General features: G+C 43.1%; 1 protein-coding gene across 2 annotated transcripts in view; it reads right to left on the bottom strand.

The window, feature by feature from the left end:
* Positions 1-962: 962 nt before the first annotated feature.
* The window catches only part of LOC108696856 (intermediate filament family orphan 2), a 38,677-nt gene continuing 20,590 nt past the window's right edge, over positions 963-19,049 (bottom strand). The window contains exons 2-9 of one of the 2 annotated variants that reach the window (XM_018226545.2): positions 13,231-13,291; positions 12,987-13,082; positions 9,624-9,764; positions 9,003-9,151; positions 4,797-4,917; positions 4,554-4,646; positions 4,003-4,133; positions 963-3,639 (exon numbers count right to left, since the gene is read on the bottom strand). In XM_018226545.2, the coding sequence (XP_018082034.1) occupies positions 3,534-3,639; positions 4,003-4,133; positions 4,554-4,646; positions 4,797-4,917; positions 9,003-9,151; positions 9,624-9,764; positions 12,987-13,082; positions 13,231-13,291 (898 nt within the window). In that variant the 3' untranslated portion in view covers positions 963-3,533. The remainder of the gene's footprint in view (positions 3,640-4,002; positions 4,134-4,553; positions 4,647-4,796; positions 4,918-9,002; positions 9,152-9,623; positions 9,765-12,986; positions 13,083-13,230; positions 13,292-19,049) is intronic. The other variant, XM_018226546.2, reaches the window with a different exon arrangement.

Genomic DNA, 19,049 nt, shown 5'->3' with positions numbered 1-19,049 from the left:
AACAATCCTCCAGAACGGTTTTTAGATTAATTATGCTGAATTTTAATTTTGGAATTATTTTCCAGACAGGAATTTGAAAAAAAGCTAAAACATTTTCAAAGATTTTTTTTTCTTGGAGGATTTAGATTCTGCCAAGTCCTTTGATTTTAATGTTAAAAATCCTCAGCTCTCCTGAACCTGCCCCCGACTTCTACTTCTTCAGTTGACAAATTTTAATTAAATTTTTATAGAAATTTATAAAACTCAAACTTAATTTAAAGAAACTTGAATAAATGGATAATTTGATAATTTCTCAAATTGTGAAAGAAATGACCTCATAGTTTAATAAAGCTGAGGAAATCCACAAATTTTTGCTCACGGATGAAGCAATTTTTTTTTTTAATTTGTCGAATGTTTAAAATGAAGTTCAAAGAGGTGTTTGGACAAATCTATTGGAGGGTTCAGTTTTTAAAGGGGTTGTTCACCTTTAAATTAACTGTTAGTATGATGTAGAGAGCGATATTCTGAGACAATTTGTAACCGGTTTTCATTTTTTATTATTTGTGGTTTTTGAGTTATTTAGCTTTTTATTCAGCAGCTCTCCAGTTTGTAATTTCAGCCATCTGGTTGCTAGGGTCCAAATTCCCCTAGCAACCATGCATTGATTTGAATAAGAGACTGGTATATTAATAGGAGAGGCCTGAATAGAAAGACGAGGAATAAAAAGTAGCAATAACTATACAATTGTAGCCTTAGAGTATTTCCAGCTTTTAAATGGGGGGTCACTGACCCCATCTAAAAAAAACAGTCAGAAAATAATTCAAAAACTATTAAAAAAAAGAAAAAAAAAAAAAAGAAAATGAAGACCAATTGAAAAGTTGCTTAGAATTAGCCATTCTACAACCTACTAAAAGTGAACATAAATCACCCCTTTAATGGAATTCAAACATTCTGGATTTGGGGTCCTACTAAGAATATTTCTAAATAAATTCTCAATGAGAAAAGGGATTTTTTTTAATTTTTTTTTTTTTAAGAGATTCAGAAAGCAAATCTGCAGATTTCATATTGTACCGTGCGTGTGAATATTTGCAAATACGAGGTAAGAGATTCACATTTTTTTTCTACTATTGCTTTTTTATAAAGTAGAGTATAAATGTGATGCTGAATATTATTGCACCCCCAAAACCAGATTTTTTTTAAAAAAAAATAATGAAATTTACCCCAACACATGATTTAAAAAAAAAAAAAAAATTATATAATGAACAAAAACAAAAAACATCATGTGACTCATGATCATGGGATTTTCCCTTAACATTTATAAAATTTCTATTGCCTTTTCTCTTACACATTATTAACCCCAGACTAAGATTTTGCCCTATAAAAAAAAACCTCCCAATTCCTAACTGTCTCTGTGAAACAATTCCTGATTGGCTCCTTGGAGTGGGCGGCACCCGCTAAGGAATCTCGTACTGCCGCCAATAACAATGGAGTCTGAATACCGAGTGGAGAGGTTTTTTTTTTTATTCTACATTTTTTTATGTTTTTATTTAAAAAAAAAAAAGTTTTGCTCATAAAAATAGAATATTCACAATTTTTTTGCTTTATAAATAGAGGACAGTAAGCTTATGGTTATAGGTGAATTTTCCCAAGAATTCTATTTTTTTTTATATTTCTGTTTGAAATACATTCCACCCCCAACACCGCCACAGACAAGTAAATACAATTTCCCAAAAACATTCGTCCGCGATTCTGTCGTTAAATTCCGACCCCTTCAAATCGTTGGACTTTCTATACATGCACCCACATCAAGCAATTCTTATATAATCACCAGCACCCCTTCCTTATGTACAGACTCCGCGTTAGACGGGGGGCCACAAGGGGCCCCAATTTAAGACACGAGTTCTGTGGCTTTTGCCTACGTTACATTTTTTGGCTGGTAGCTTTAGGGCTGTGATGGGCGTCAGGAATATCTCCCCTTTAGGGTATTAACCCCGGGAAGATCCCACCACGGACTCAAAAACTCAGAATTCCAACCAGGAACGGCGTAAAGCCGACCCAAATTTTAACTTAGTCTTTCGAGCGGCGAATCTACAAAAAAAACAAAAACCTCTTGTACGAGGACCTAAAGAATCTAGAAAAAAAGTGTCAATGTGACACAAAGTCGCGTAGAAAATACAAAGAATCTATTTACAGATTTCAGCTGATAAAGAAGAGGAACGATTGGCTGCGCTTTTTCCGACGCAACCGGAGGAAGAATTCATAGATTGTTTTTAATTTTTAAAATTTCGCCAGAATTTTTACAAAATTCTGAATGTATTTTAAAAAAAAAAATTTAACGAAAAATCTCAAATTTTGACATAGGGGAAAATCAAAAGTGGGAGGGAGTTGAAATAAGTTCCGCCCCCTCGATTCCTCTCTGATATTGAGGGAGTGGGTTGGAGCTTTGGTTACAATACGGGGAAGAGAGCGAGGGAGGGGATTCAGGACGAGTGACTGTTCCGCGGGGGCGGAGTTCCAGTGGAATTCATTATAATCACAAGGCCACCGAGGTTTGATAAATAAACATATATATATATATATACACAGAAATGGCTTTAAAGGCAAAGTTAAGCATTAAGGAAGAAATCAAGGTTGTCGGGTGTATTTGTAGAACGGGAGTCGCAGCCTCGGGCGCCGCTCCTCATTTAAGGAACCAGGACGGGCCTGATCGTAGTAATAAAGGTGCAAATATCCTGTCCCGCTGGCATCAATATACATTAGCTCTTCTTGACTATTAAAGGGAAAGTAAACCCAAATACAAAATCTTTTTAAAATGGTTTTGCCCCACCCACCCATCATTCTGTCACACGATAGAAAGGTAGAACCCACCCACTCATATCATTTGGGTTAACTTCCCCTTTAATGAGTCGTTCTATGTCAGAGCACAAGGCAGAAAAAAAAGAAATCTGCTTTTTGTCATCATTGTGGAAATATTATTCCCCGACCCCATTGGTGGAAGGGGTTAAGCCTATAAGTGCTACAGTCCGAGCCCAAGCTCCGGATCACAGTCTTTCACTGCTGGAACTGGATCCCGTATTCCTGGAGAAGCCCAACGTGCGTAACCGTGAGCCCAATGAGAGACAGAGGTCGCCCCCTGGGGCAAATAAGGCAAGCGTTTTGCATAGTTTTCCTACACAGCGCCACTCGCTGACCCGCCTTTCCTACTGCAGCGCCACACAGGGGATTTAAAGGGGAACTGCCACTCAGGAGCCATGAGAGTTCCCGCCCCTTTCCTGGTTATATCTGGAAGCCAATAGCGGGATGGGAGGAGAGAAGACTTTAAACTCCCCTTTAATTGAGGCCTCAGGATGGCGCTACAGGGGGGAAGGCACATTTTAACAGTTTCCTTACAAAAAAAAATCACTATTTACACCTTTAGTTTCCATAGAAGAATAGACATTTACAGCACCAGCATCAGGGGAGGGAGAGTCTGTCGGGTAACCGCAACCCTCTCGTGGGAATCAGCGTCTCTAATTGGTTCAGGACATGCTGCCACTCCCACAAGGCGGAGCTCATCAGCTAATGGCGCTGTCCACTTCAACGTCCTTCTCCAATTCCTCCTGCATCTCGTCTGAGTTCCCGGAGTCGCTGCTCGACACAGAGCTGATGGATGGAGAATTTCTGCATCAGACAAAAGGAGAAGCCGCATGTAGAGACAGAGAGAGAAGCGCCCGTCACCAGCTGGAAAAGGGGAGGGGCTTGGCCGTGGCAGCTGCCACCCACCCACTAAATACCAATATAATGGGATAGAGTTCTATGAAGCAAGTGCAAAACTGAAGGCTAAAGTTTGAGACAAGGCTAGAGATCCAGAGCACTGGCTGCTGGTGCATGCTGGGAGTTGTAGTCCACCTATAGGTTGAAAACCCAACTAGAAGGCCTAGAAAGCTGTATATAATAAAGTCATGGGATTTGAGCCCATCTAAACTGTGGTCACAATACGCAGCCAACAGCAAAGCTTTAACCTCAGCACAAGGCATCACCCACCTGCCCTCCGACCCCTTTATGAGCCTCCGGCAGGTTTCCATCTGTACGTCGAGCCCTCGTTTCATGCTGCACATTTCCATGTATTCGTGTAGGTGCCGGTTCATGTCGCTTTTTGCCGTGGCCAATTCCAGCTGTTGGAAAGACAAGACAGGAAAGGATTTAAGGGTTAAATCAATGCGCATGTTCCTTTTCCACCACTAGATGTCACTAGAGACTTTGGAATTGAGCATCTTCTGCACTGCAAGTTTTTTTTTTTTATATATACTAAAATTAAAATGCGACAGCGCATTACATGCAGCTTAAAGGCTCACTGGCAGCAGAATATAAGGGCTGCATTGGTGCGAGGGACAGAGCCGGGTATCTATAAACAATTACACTTATTTGCTGGACTCTCTGGTTCAGTTCATTGGCTGAATATAATCACTGTGAGACTTATTACACACAACAGTATAACCCAGTACTGAATTATAAGTGCAAAGGAACCATTATTACTGATTTTCCCTTGCAATTGACTTGACCTGTCAGGGTCTGAGTTTGGGGCCTTGTCTCACCTCTATCTGCCCAATAGTTTCCTGATAAGCTTTGTCCCGGGTTGTTAGGAAACTCTCTGCTTCTTGGATCAAATCTCCCAGGGTTTCCTCTTGCTAAACGGCAGGGGAAAAACAAAGGCAGATTAAGGATGTGATGCAGCCGAGGATGCTGGGAAATGGAGGCAGAGACAGATGGTGATTTATTGCTAACGACTGCAGTGCAGGATATATAATCTGCCACAAGGGCATTTGTTGGGCACTTACCTCTCCCTGCGCCTCGACAGTTGGGTTGCAGTTGGCGAAATCCTCCCAGAGAAGCAACGTGTCTTCATTCTCTTCCCACGCCAAACTATCACAGTCGTCGTCAATATCGTACGTCTCGCGTCTGTCAGGGGCAGGAGAGGAAAATTTTCAATTTTCAATTTCTTAAAACAAAACCTTGTGTATTACGACTATATGAGTGCTGAGCCATTGGCTCTTCTACTAGATACAGTAAATGGGAACAACAATAATTAATCACTATTATCACACTCTCCAATAACCGAAATATTTTACTTTTTCAACAGACCGAAACACTTTTTAGTTTGATGTACTTAAAACAATGTTGCTATTGGTCTTTGCAAGTGAAGCAATCGGTTCTTAGTTTCCCGTTTAAGCCTCAGTTGATACATGTTTATTACTTATTACATGAATACCATACAAAATACATATACCATACAAATACCCCACAGCTTTGCAGAGCTATGATGTCCCTTTACACTGAACTCTTTTTTACACCAATGCATCAAACTGGATTAACCCCCTTGAACCTGATTTGCACAGTGGATTTGACTAACACAGTACTACTAACACAGTACTATTAACACAGTACTACTAACACAGTACTACTAACACAGTACTACTAACACAGTACTACTAACACAGTACTACTAACACAGTACTACTAACACAGTACTACTAACACAGTACTACTAACACAGTACTACTAACACAGTACTACTAACAGTCTAATGTGCAATCAACCCTTCAACTACAGATATAAAGGACAAGGCCTTAAACTACACACAGTACTGTATATAACTGTATATAACTGTATATACTGCAGTCATTCAATATTGAGCCCCTGTAGAAAATTCCCTGAAAGTCCTCATGGTGGCGCTATTGGATAATATCTACAGGAAGTCTCTTTAAAAATATTCTACAGTGGCATTCCTTGAGTAAGGAGTAAGTAGGGGGAGAGATGGTGCCTATAGTAACAGGGTGCCCATAGTAACAGTGGGATAATAGTCTCTGGGAAGGGAGTGTGACTGTGGGATAGCAGGTATAGTAGGGAGAGATGGTGCCTATAGTAACAGTGGATAGTAGTCTCTGGGAAGGGAGTGTGACTGTGGGATAGCAGGTATAGTAGGGAGAGATGGTGTCTATAGTAACAGTGGATAATAATCTCTGGGAAGGGAGTGTGACTGTGGGATAGCAGGTATAGTAGGGAGAGATGGTGTCTATAGTAACAGTGGATAATAGTCTCTGGGAAGGGAGTGTGACTGTTGGATAGCAGGTATAGTAGGGAGAGATGGTGTCTATAGTAACAGTGGATAATAGTCTCTGGGAAGGGAGTGTGACTGTGGGATAGCAGGTATAGTAGGGAGAGATGGTGTCTATAGTAACAGTGGATAATAGTCTCTGGGAAGGGAGTGGTGGACTGTGGGATAGCAGGTATAGTAGGGAGAGATGGTGTCTATAGTAACAGTGGATAATAGTCTCTGGGAAGGGAGTGGTGACTGTGGGATAGCAGGTATAGTAGGGAGAGATGGTGCCTATAGTAACAGTGGATAATAGTCTCTGGGAAGGGAGTGTGACTGTGGGATAGCAGGTATAGTAGGGAGAGATGGTGTCCTATAGTAACAGTGGATAATAGTCTCTGGGAAGGGAGTGTGACTGTGGGATAGCAGGTATAGTAGGGAGAGATGTGCCTATAGTAACAGTGGATAATAGTCTCTGGGAAGGGAGTGTGACTGTGGGATAGCAGGTATAGTAGGGAGAGATGGTGTCTATAGTAACAGTGGGATAATAGTCTCTGGGAAGGGAGTGTGACTGTGGGATAGCAGGTATAGTAGGGAGAGATGTGTCTATAGTAACAGTGGAATAATAGTCTCTGGGAAGGGAGTGTGACTGTGGGATAGCAGGTATAGTAGGGAGAGATGGTGCCTATAGTAAGAGTGGATAATAGTCTCTGGGAAGGGAGTGTGACTGTGGGATAGCAGGTATAGTAGGGAGAGATGGTGCCTATAGTAACAGTGGATAATAGTCTCTGGGAAGGGAGTGTGACTGTGGGATAGCAGGTATAGTAGGGAGAGATGGTGCCTATAGTAACAGTGGATAATAGTCCTCTGGGAAGGGAGTGTGACTGTGGGATAGCAGGTATAGTAGGGAGAGATGGTGCCTATAGTAACAGTGGATAATAGTCTCTGGGAAGGGAGTGTGACTGTGGGATAGCAGGTATAGTAGGGAGAGATGGTGTCTATAGTAACAGTGGGATAATAGTCCTCTGGGAAGGGAGTGTGACTGTGGGATAGCAGGTAATAGTAGGGAGAGATGTGTCTATAGTAACAGTGGATAATAGTCTCTGGGAAGGGAGTGTGACTGTGGGATAGCAGGTATAGTAGGGAGAGATGGTGCCTATAGTAACAGTGGATAATAGTCTCTGGGAAGGGAGTGTGACTGTGGGATAGCAGGTATAGTAGGGAGAGATGGTGCCTATAGTAACAGTGGATAATAGTTCTCTGGGAAGGGAGTGTGACTGTGGGATAAGCAGGTATAGTAGGGAGAGATGGTGGCCTATAGTAACAGTGGATAATAGTCTCTGGGAAGGGAGTGTGACTGTGGGATAGCAGCTATAGTAGGGAGAGATGGTGCCTATAGTAACAGTGGATAATAGTCTCTGGGAAGGGAGTGTGACTGTGGGATAGCAGCTATAGTAGGGAGAGATGGTGCCTATAGTAACAGTGGATAATAGTCTCTGGGAAGGGAGTGTGACTGTGGGATAGCAGGTATAGTAGGGAGAGATGGTGTCTATAGTAACAGTGGATAATAGTCTCTGGGAAGGGAGTGTGACTGTGGGATAGCAGGTATAGTAGGGAGAGATGGTGTCTATAGTAACAGTAGAGATAATAGGGATAGTAGGGAGATGGTGGATACAGTGGCAGTGGGGAAGGGGCGTGGCTAGCAGACAAATAAAAGTGTCAGTCAGTAGGAAACTGGTTTATTTCTTTCTAAACAAACAGCTGAGAATTCAGCAGATTTTGAATGAGCTCCTCCTTTCCCTGTGTAACGGACCAGACCTTGGCAAGGAATTCTCTCACTAACGGAAATCATTTCCCTTCCCAGGAAAAGCCTCCTGGTTCTTGGCTGGTTCCCCCTCCCCTGAGACGACTCAATAAGGAGTCAGAGCTGGGGGGGGCTGCTGGGTCCATGTGCTCTCCAGATTTATTAAAAAGGAAGAATTGCTTGATAAGCGGATATCAGTTGGTACAGTATAGGACCCATCAAATCTAAATAGGCTGCAATAGTAACGTATAGGGGCGAGGTGCTGGGAGTTGTTGTTCAAACTGTGTAAGTAGGATCTCTACTTCACAGAATCCAATCTCCCCCAGTACTTACCCAGGTACAGAGCTCTGATTCTCTGTACTTCCTGCTCCTGGGCTGCTCTCTTTCCCATGGTAAGACAGGAACCTCCCCCTGGGTAAGTGAATCCAATCTCCCCCAGTACTTACCAAGGTACAGAGCTCTGATTCTCTGTACTTCCTGCTCCTGGGCTGTTCTCTTTCCCATGGTCAGACAGGAACCTCCCCCTGGGTAAGTGAATCCAATCTCCCCCAGTACTTACCCAGGTACAGAGCTCTGATTCTCTGTACTTCCTGCTCCTGGGCTGTTCTCTTTCCCATGGTCAGACAGGAACCTCCCCCTGGGTAATTGAATCCAATCTCCCCCAGTACTTACCCAGGTACAGAGCTCTGATTCTCTGTACTTCCTGCTCCTGGGCTGTTCTCTTTCCCATGGTCAGACAGGAACCTCCCCCTGGGTAAGTGAATCCAATCTCCCCCAGTACTTACCCAGGTACAGAGCTCCGATTCTCTGTACTTCCTGCTCCTGGGCTGTTCTCTTTCCCATGGTCAGACAGGAACCTCCCCCTGGGTAAGTGAATCCAATCTCCCCCAGTACTTACCCAGGTACAGAGCTCTGATTCTCTGTACTTCCTGCTCCTGGGCTGTTCTCTTTCCCATGGTCAGACAGGAACCTCCCCCTGGGTAAGTGAATCCAATCTCCCCCAGTACTTACCCAGGTACAGAGCTCTGATTCTCTGTACTTCCTGCTCCTGGGCTGTTCTCTTTCCCATGGTTTAGACAGAGGTGGATATTGCTAATGAGCCCCCATTTTAACCCCTTAACACGAGATTAATAATGAAAGACTTACAGTTGGTTAAACATTCGTTTCATCTCGTCCGTAATGTTGAGGGAACAACTGACTTCATCGTCCGAGAATCTCCCCGCGTCAGCGTCCTTCTCCGATATGTCTTCCTCAGACATCAACTTACGCTCTCGCTTTTTGGTCACCGTCCCCACCTTAAGGAGAGACCGAGGCAGCAGCTGGTAGTTAATAGACAGCCCAGAATGGAGGGAGAAGGGGTTAAAGATCAGATGTTGGAGACAGACAGAGGCTGAATAAAGCATTAGCAAGTAGCCAATCAGCAGCCAGGATACAGCCAGGGGCAAGATACAGCCCGGGGCAGCATGCAGTGTGAATGTAAGAGCAGAATACAGAGGGGTGCAGTTCAGCAGTGAAAGAGAAGATGATGGGGTCTTCACTGGTTTACTTCCCCTTTGACAGTAAGAAGAGCGGAGACTTGACAGCTGTAGTGGAATATGGACTCCCTGCATCCCTAGGCAGTAGAGGGGGCTGGGAGTTAACAGTTCACTGAGATTTGGCTCCTAGCCTTGGGTTACCGACTAGCAAAGAATACTGGCCCCCTAGTTGTGACTCCTGAATTTCCCCCCTAATCCCGTGAGTCTGAGAAAGGGGAGGAGCCCTGTTCACCTGGAACATCTTGGACACATCCTCAGAGTTGCGCTGCTGCGCCACATCACACAGTTTGGCGGTGATATCAATCCGCCTGCAGATGTCCATATCCACCTTCATTGCCTTCTCTTGGATCTTTGAGTCGAGATCGGTCATCGGCTGCAGGGGGACATTTCTGGATTATATTCTCTCCTAATACTCTCACAATAAATGTTTATATATATTTTTAATCATGTATAACTAATCTAAACATTCGGCTAAAGGGAAGAGTGAGGCAAGTGGAGACGTCACAATAGCCAGTGGAGATGTCACAATGGCCAGCATAGACATCACAATGGGCAGCAGAGACGTCACAATGGCCAGTCATGATGGCCAGCAGAGACGTCACAGTGGCCAGTCACGATGGCCAGCAGAGACGTCACAATGGCCAGCAGAGACGTCACAATGGCCAGCAGAGACGTCACAATGGCCAGCAGAGACGTCACAATGGCCAGCAGAGACGTCACAGCAGAGTCATCACAACTGCCAGTACACAACAGTGTAGAATACATTAAGCAAATGTATCAGCCTCCTCATTATAAATACAGCGACATAAAGTGAGCCTTCTCAAATCATTCCCAAGTATCGCCCAGGGATTCAGCTCTGAAGAAACGTATATACAGTAAAGTGAGTAGGATTAAAGAGACTCCCTGAAATAAAAATTAGCACGCTCATTAGACATAATCTCAAATAAAGTGAGCTTGCTCGGCTAATTAAGAACCTTCTCGCCCTGGGAAATAAAGGAACCCTGGGAAATAAAGTGAGTCACCTCAAATATAATGGGTAATATAACAAATATATTCCATGAAGCTCAGATAAACCCCCTGAAATAAATCTGACCTGCTCATAATAAACCCCACTAAATAAACTGAGCATGCTCCAATCCAGTGAAATAAAGTGAGCCTGCTCAAATATATGCTGTGAGATACATTAGGCATACTCAGATACATTTCATGAAACACACTAAGAATGCTCAATTAAATCCTTTGAATTAAATCCCCTATAACAAACTGCATGGAATAAAGGGAGCCTGCTCCAATCCGGGATAATAAAGTGAGCCTGCTCAAATTCAATTTAATAAATGCTCAGAGAAGCTCCATGAACTAAGCTGAGCAGATTCAGATAAATTCCATGGCATTTAAACTGCCCATGGTAAATCCCGTGGAATAAAGTGAGCTTGCTTCCATTAAGACAATGGTAGAAAAAAAAATGAATATGCTTAAAGGGGTTGTTCACCTTTAAATTAACTGTTAGTATGATGTAGAGAGGGATATTCTGAGACAATTTATAATTAGTTTTAATTTTTTATTATTTGTGGTTTTTGAGTTATTTAGCTTTTTATTCAGCATCTCTCCAGTTTGTAATTTCAGCTGGTTGCTAGGGTCCAAATTCCCCTAGCAACCATGCATTGATTTGAATAAGAGACTGGAATATGAATAGGAGAGGCCTGAATAGAAAGCAAGATAGCAATAACAATACATTTGTAGCCTTACAGAGCATTTGTTTTTTAGATGGGCTCAGTGAACCCCGTTTGAAAGCTGGAAAGGGTTAGAAGAAAAAAGAAAATAATGTAAAAACTATAAAAAATAAAGGCCAATTGAAAAGTTGCTTAGAATTGGCTAGTCTACAACATACTAAAAGTTATTGTAAAAGTGAACCACCCCTTGAAGTCAATGATTGGATTTAGCGTAAATTGAAGAAAATTAAAGCACCCAGGGATCATACCAAGTCTCAGGGCAATACAGATGTGATGGAAACCTGGACTACAACTCCCATCATCCTTAAAGAGCCAGTATAAAAGAATTGGGTGATGTAGTCTAGAAATAATGTGACTGCCAGCAGAGCATGTGTATTACAGACTATGACTTAGTGCCGGGGGATCTGCTATATGTTAGTGGATTCCTCTCGTATAGAGTCATGTGACATTCCATACATCCCACAGCATTGATTCCAATGGAACAGGGAAGGGATTGTGTGTGTGCAGTGGAGTCAGAGAAATGTCTCTCAGCAGAGCTGGTATTTGCCAATAATTCCATTTCCATATGTGCTGGAACCAGGCCAGGAGTGAGACAGGGCCGGGTATGTGCTGAGCTCATCCGTGCACCAGGAATACGGTTGCCTAACAATTGTATGACATGAGCAGCTCTTAGACACAAAGCATCCGTCGCTCCCCCGTTTCATAAATAATGGTTCAGACTTGTTCCTCTGAGGCCCCTCCCTCCCTCCCTGACTCATAAATCACCAGGGAACCAGGATGCAAAAGAAAGTGAATGAGCAGCTCGTATGCAAGTCTCCCCCTTCTTTCCTTCGTCACATGGTATAACCCAGTGACCAATCTCTCTCTGCCAGCGATGGAAAGACTATAAGGGGCTCATGGGAGTTGTAGTACAACAGCTGGAGGAAACCATTGGGATATTCCCCCCCCCCCCACGAGCCCACACTGAAGCCACAGCCTCCACTGACTCAAATAAACTGAAAAAAGGACAAAAATAGCAAAACCCATGTTTGACTTGGGCATTACCTGCAAAGGATCCTGAGACAGAAAGCACAACATGTTAACCTTGAAGATGCCTGAACTATACGTCAAACTGCAGGGAGTTTAGATGGAACAACCTGGGTCTGCTATTTGCTCTTTATGAATCATGGGAATTGTAGTTCAGTAAACATGGCTCGTAACCCTTGCTATGCCACATGCACAATACACAGGCTGCAGGAGTCGTTAGAATACAGTTCCTTTAACAGTGAATGTATGAAGTACAAGGATTCCCCCCGCGGGGCAATAAAATTCTCCAAACTTTCTGAGTCTACCTTTAATGTCATTCTCTGCACTGCTGGTTATGACTACATGTACAATAGCAACAAAGACTCCATTTCCCACAATGCTTTGCGCTCACTCTCCCTCAACCCACCTTTAATCCCAAGCTGAACAGCAAATAGTTAACAATAACAACCCGAGGCTCTGCTTATAGGACAGGCATACGAAGTGCAAATCAAGGTGAACTTTCCCTTTAACAGTGAATATGCCCCAAAGCAGATGCTGATTGGCCTGTATTCACATTCCCCATGCAAGGAGCAGTGTTAGGGACCTGCCCACGAGGAGCCACAACTGCAGAATGGGCGGAGCTGGGACAGAACTGGCAGTCGGAACAGACACAAGCTGTCGGGATTCAGCCTTAAAGAGACAAGCGGCCCATTAATGTGTCACATGAGCTGGTGATGAAGCGGGTGAGTGGGCATCTGCCACGGGAGCCATTGTGACCCCTCCCATACAATCTCGTGCTGGGAATCTGCTATGGACCAAGCCACATGGAGTGAAAACTATGATGCGCTGGGGGTACTTACATCACTCATCAGACCCTTAAACACCACCAGTTCCGACTTCAGCCTCTCGATCTTCTCATTGAGCTCATCATGGACACCGTAAGCCTCCTGCGCCTCCTGCGGAGACAAGATTGAAGGAATTCTGCATTAGTGTAAGTTCCGACTCCAGACACAATCCCTGCCATAAAGCAAGACACCACTGCTGCTGGGGTGCCAGAAAGGAAGTAGAGACTGAGCAGAATCATCAGTACTATAAACCACTTACCTCTTGCATGTTCTCCACCATAGATTCCAAATTCATGCGCTTACCAAGCTCCTCCTCCCACCTGCAAAACATACAATAGGAAACCATTAATATCACTTACTCCAAAGCACAGTCAGGAGAAACATCATGGCAGCGCCTACTCATATGTATAAATGCAAATATACAGAGAAGGAATGTTCTGGGCGCACAATAAGTTATACCCTCATACTGTACTGTCTAAGGGAATCAATATGGCACCTCCTCCTCCCATATGTATAAATACAAATATACAGAGAAGGAATGTTCTGGGCACACAATAAACTATAGCTAGCAGAATAAGGAATGTCACAGGCACATAAATGTGGGTTCATGGCTGATATATGGGCAAGTTTCCCAGGCATTTGGCTGCCCTCCTGCACCTCCCTGAGCCTCCAGCCAAGGGCCACAATGTAACTGCACTAAAGGCATAAATTCCATTTTAGGTTAATGGAGATTTCTCCTTTACTGTCACCCTGGGAGAGAGAGAGGGAAAATATCATGAAAACAGTTGTTCTCCAGCTGTTGCAAAACTACAACTCCCAGAATCCCGCAACAGCCAAGAAACATAATGTGTTTGAAAGGGAAAGTTCTCCTTTGATGTAATTTCCAGCAGCCTCATTCTCTCTCCCTGTGTTTAAAGCCAAGCTCGGCTCAGATCTCTATATTTAGGCACGTCGGACATGCAATGAAAGGAAGATCTTGTCTGTCTCAGCTATTGGAGGGTTTCCAGAAAAAGCTTCTCTGCGGCATCTGAAATATGTCCCCCTTTTAACTGCATTCCTTCCCTCTCCGGCCAATGACATCAGCAGAACTGCGGTTTATAAATTATTTGACATCTTCTTCTGACTCTTTCCAGATTTCAAATGGGGGTCACTGACCCCTTTTAAAAAACAAATGCTCTGTAAAGCAATGAATTTATAATTATTGCTACTTTTTATTAATCATCTTTCTATTCAGGCCTCTCCTATTCATATTCCAGTCTCTTATTCAAATCAGTGCATGGTTGCTAGGGGAATTTGGACCCTAGCAACCAGATAGCTGAGATTACAAACGGGAGAGCTGCTGAATAAAAAGCTAAATAACTCAAAAGCCACAAATAATAAAAAATGAAAACTAACTGCAAATAATCTCAGAATATCCCTCTCTATATCATACGAACAGTTAATTTAAAGGGGAACAACCCCTTCAAAGAGGTTCCTCATTAGGCAATAACTGTTCTTGGGTGGAGTTGCCCTTTAATATCAGGGTTACTCAATGTTACTCAAATCAGATGATTTCAACAGATATTCTGTGCCGCTGCCCAATGAGTAATGTACCAATAGCATCGACTGGTTAATTATCTGCTCATTATTCTAATCATGAAATAAAGGGAAATCGGGATTTTAATAAAAATTATGCAGAGTCTGTTGGCACAAAGTGATTTCCTTGTTGTGTCGGTGCCAGCGATGGGTTTGTCTGAGCAGCCGCCCCCATTATCAGCAACTAATTTAAATAAATGAGGCAATTTCCCATCACTAAGTGAATCATTCCCTAATGCCCCACGGCAACAATGTCACCCACGGGTGCAGGAGAGCAGTCATATGTGAGTCGGCTTATCATGCTGGGACTGGTCTGCTATTGGTAACCTAGAGATTTGTGCAAAATATTAGCTCTAATTTAACTCCTTATTTATAGCATCAAATTATACTTGGTATTCCTGCTCGTAAATAGCCTGTAATGATCAGTGGGGAAATATTTTGTGTATATCCTCTTACAAAGCAGCAGTCCTGCCCTGCTTTATGGCAGCTGAGATTCTAGCTATCTGTATAACAGAACATTCTGTCCCAGTGGCTGCACAGATCCTATCTGATCCCCATTGTAAGCAGCAGTCCTGTCCTGCTTTATGGCAGCTGAGATTCTAGCTATCTGTATAACAGAACATTCTGTCCCAGTGGCTGCACAGATCCTATCTGATCCCCATTGTAAGCAGCAGTCCTGTCCTGCTTTATGGCAGCTGAGATTCTAGCTATCTGTATAACAGAGCATTCTGTCCCAGTGGCTGCACAGATCATATCTGATCCCCATTGTAAGCAGCAGTCCTGTCCTGCTTTATGGCAGCTGAGATTCTAGCTATCTGTATAACAGAGCATTCTGTCCCAGTGGCTGCACAGATCCTATCTGATCCCCATTGTAAGCAGCAGTCCTGTCCTGCTTTATGGCAGCTGAGATTCTAGCTATCTGTATAACAGAGTTTAGATTTTGGGGTGCTTGACAGAGGCCGCATGATTCAGCACCCAATAAATTGCTTAGGCTGCTTGAAAGAAACAGGGCCGGGTCAGATTACTTTTTACAGAGAAAACTCAATCGGTGGCCTCAGAAGAAGGGAAATAGTTAGAAGTAGAAATGAATGGGGTGTGAGAGATGAAAGTGATTCTCTCCTCGCACGGATCACCCTCAGGCTTTTAGGCTTTTGTCTGCGGCACAGAGAGAAACCACAAAGAAAGGGAGAGATTGTCTGGACAATATTTGTTCCGATTGGTGCAATTCCTGAGCCGCTCTGTCTCTTTAACCCTTATTGCTCTCACAACATTCCCATGTAAAGAACATTCCAGACTAATAGGTCAGAGGATCCGGGGAGGGGGGGAGGATTTTGATATAAAAGTAAAACTCACTGGGTGAGGGGGTACCTGGCATTGTGGGTAATTTTTGGCTTAGTTGCCCTTTAAACACAAGCAGAGCCTGTTTTTACATTATGCACATTTCATTGTTTTTTTGTGCCTATTCCTTTAGGGACTGATCTATGTTATTAAGTTGTACATGAAATATCTTGTGGAGTGAGGAGGGGCCGCACCCTGGTGTCTTTGTACTGATCCCCCAACAGCCAAATTCTTCCGACTTTATGACTAACACTTAGTAATTTGCGCCTCGCAGGATTAAATGCAACAGATCCTCTCAAACAGGTGAGGACAGATTATTAGAAACACACACACACCTTTCCAATGACTCCATTTCAAGGGAAAGTTAACTACTAGAATGAAGTGGATAATGGAAGGAGCTGGTTGTGGTTCTTGCTTTTATTCATGGCGAGAGATACAAGAACATTATGGAGCAAGCTGTAGCCAATCAGAGCTCAGGAACATTCAAGCCAGACCAGGGGATCTAAACCAGTGAGGCAGGACCCACAAACGCTCACCCCAATCCTATTAATGTAGCGCAATTTTACATTACTAGAGAAAACAGTAATTAAAATGGGACAAATGTGTTGTACATAGTTTTCATACAAACTGAACTCTCCAAATGAATTTTGTCCCTTGAGAAAAAGTTTAAAACACTAGACCAGATCAGCTTGTAGCCAATAACATTATTAGGACAATCAAGGGACAGAAAAACCTGTAGCCAATCGTATCATTAGAATATTCAAGGCTAAAATAACCCATAGCAAATCAGAGCCTAAGGGTAGAACTACAGGAGCATCTTCAACTTGATTCTGGCGGATCAGATGCGCTGCGCCAAAACGCAGGCGTCAAGTCGGAAAAATAAGGTGAGAAATAGCAATGTCGGATGGTGTCGCAGCGTTCATACGACATTATTGCGTCTGCATCAGACATTCGCGTCGGATGAACGCTTCGACAAGATCCAACATTTGTATTTCTTACCTTATTTTCCGTCGCAGCGCGTCTGATCCGCCAGAATCGCGATGAAGACGCTCGTGTATATCTACCCTTAGAATATTCAGGGCTGAAATAGCCTGTAGCTAATCACATTACTCAAAATGTTTAAAGTTAGAATAACCCGTAGCCAATCAGAGTATTATAAAGTAAAGCTTCAACCGAACAATATATTCAGACTCTCTCTCCTGAGATAAAAGTGATTTTAAAGGAATAGGGGGGTATTTCCTAACTTTCCACACACGTCATGAGTCAGAATCATATCCTCAGAGAAGAAGATCCTTTCAGAGTTGAAAGTATTTACCCAAAGGGAGACATCAGGGAACAAGCAGATTATAAATCCATTATTTTCTGCCTATTTCTATATAGGATAAGCTTGGATTCAGCCATTGCATTTAATTGTTGCAAATCCTGTCTGTGAAGAGCACTGGCCCTTTAATTACAATGTGCAGAGCGCCAGATGCTGCGTCCTAATCCGCGCCAGATTTGCTGGACGTCACGCAAGCATTAAACTGATAAAGTCTTTTCCTCTTCCCTGCGACTGGCAGCTGCGACTCTGTGCCAGGCCCCTGGGTTTGGGATAATACACAGAACAGGAAGTGATGGACAGGAAATGTTACTTCCTCTTTGGTTTAATGGGAACTGAAGGTGCCAGGATCTCGGCCAGTAGCAGCGACATGGGGCAGGAGGAAAGCAAGGGAAATGGGCTCTAATTGTACAGCCAATCACATTCCTCATACTGACCAGCTGCCTCACAGTAGGAAGCACAGACACCAGCGGGGCCCCGTCCTGCCCTGTAATATCAGAGGATCCCCCTTCTCTAAGCAAACTTCCCCATGGACCACACATAGGGCACAAGAAGTATATTATAGTGTATAATTAGTATACTGCCCAGGGATGCAACACTGCACCAAACATAGATAGCAAACGGTGTGTATGAGCCGCACACCTTGAATATATTCGAGAACTGGGTGCTCATGCATAAGAAGTAGATACAAAGTGCAAAATGATGGCACTCACAGGATTTTAAGTGAAAAACCGACAAAAGGTATCAAAAAAAGAAAAGGTGCCATCATTTTTGCACTGTGTATCTACTTCTTATGTATGAGCACCCAGGTCTTGAATATATTCAGGGTTGCACCGAATCCACTATTTTGGATGCGGCCGAACCCCCAAATCCTTTGTGAAAGATTAGGCCGAATACCGAAACGAATCTGAATCCTAATTTGCATATGCAAATTAGGGGTGGGAAGGTGAAAACCTTTTTTACTTCCTTGTTTTATGACAAAAAGTCACGCAATTTCCTTCCCCCTCCGTAATTTGCATATGCAAATTAGGATGAGGATTCGGTTCGGCCAGGGAGAAGGATTCGGCCGAATCTAGCTGAAAAAGGGCGAATCCCGAACTGAATCCTGGATTCGGTGCATCTCTCTCTCTCTATATATATATATACATACATACATACATACATATACATACATACATATACATACATACATACATACATACACTGTTAGGAGGGGCCAAACATACCAAAAAACACAGTTTGATCTAATTTTCCAGCTAAACAGGGGGGGGGGGGCAGTAGCACGAGAGGGTTCAATGCCTGTTGGGTCATGAAAACGAATGTCACTCAATAGAATGCAGCAAATGCCTGGGCTGTGGGAAACATACAATTAACAGCAGATCATGCGAGGCAAGACTTGTTATTCCAATGAAAAGTCCAATTCTGCAAAAGCAATTTACTCTGCACTTACTGCCAACAGTCATGCCAAACACTGCACCTCTAATGTCAGAGTTATTCAACAGCTATGCCGATTATCAAGCCAAATGCCCAAATTGTGCCCAAACTTGAAAGTAATGTATCTATGTCGGACTCATTACAGTATAAAGTTTAGCCTCACTTTTCTCTCTGCAAAAAATATTTTGGGGGACTTTATCCTTGCTGGTTTATATTCTCTGCAATGCTGGTTCTGACTCCAGAAACAATGTAGATGAAGGCAGCTGATTAAACAGACCTGGAGTAAAAAAGACTTCATGTCTTTTTAACCCAAGTATAAAGAAAGAGTCACAAGTACAGCCTTTTAGTCTTAAGTCATGGGACATGGAGTGAACATGGAAATTTGTAATGTAAATACTGCGTCTCATACATAA

Source organism: Xenopus laevis, chromosome 7L (genome assembly GCF_017654675.1).
Source record: "Xenopus laevis strain J_2021 chromosome 7L, Xenopus_laevis_v10.1, whole genome shotgun sequence".
In the NCBI taxonomy this organism is placed as follows: Eukaryota; Metazoa; Chordata; class Amphibia; order Anura; family Pipidae; genus Xenopus; species Xenopus laevis.
The sequence above is the reverse complement of the archived record's forward strand: the minus strand, read 5'-3'. Positions and strand labels throughout refer to the sequence as shown.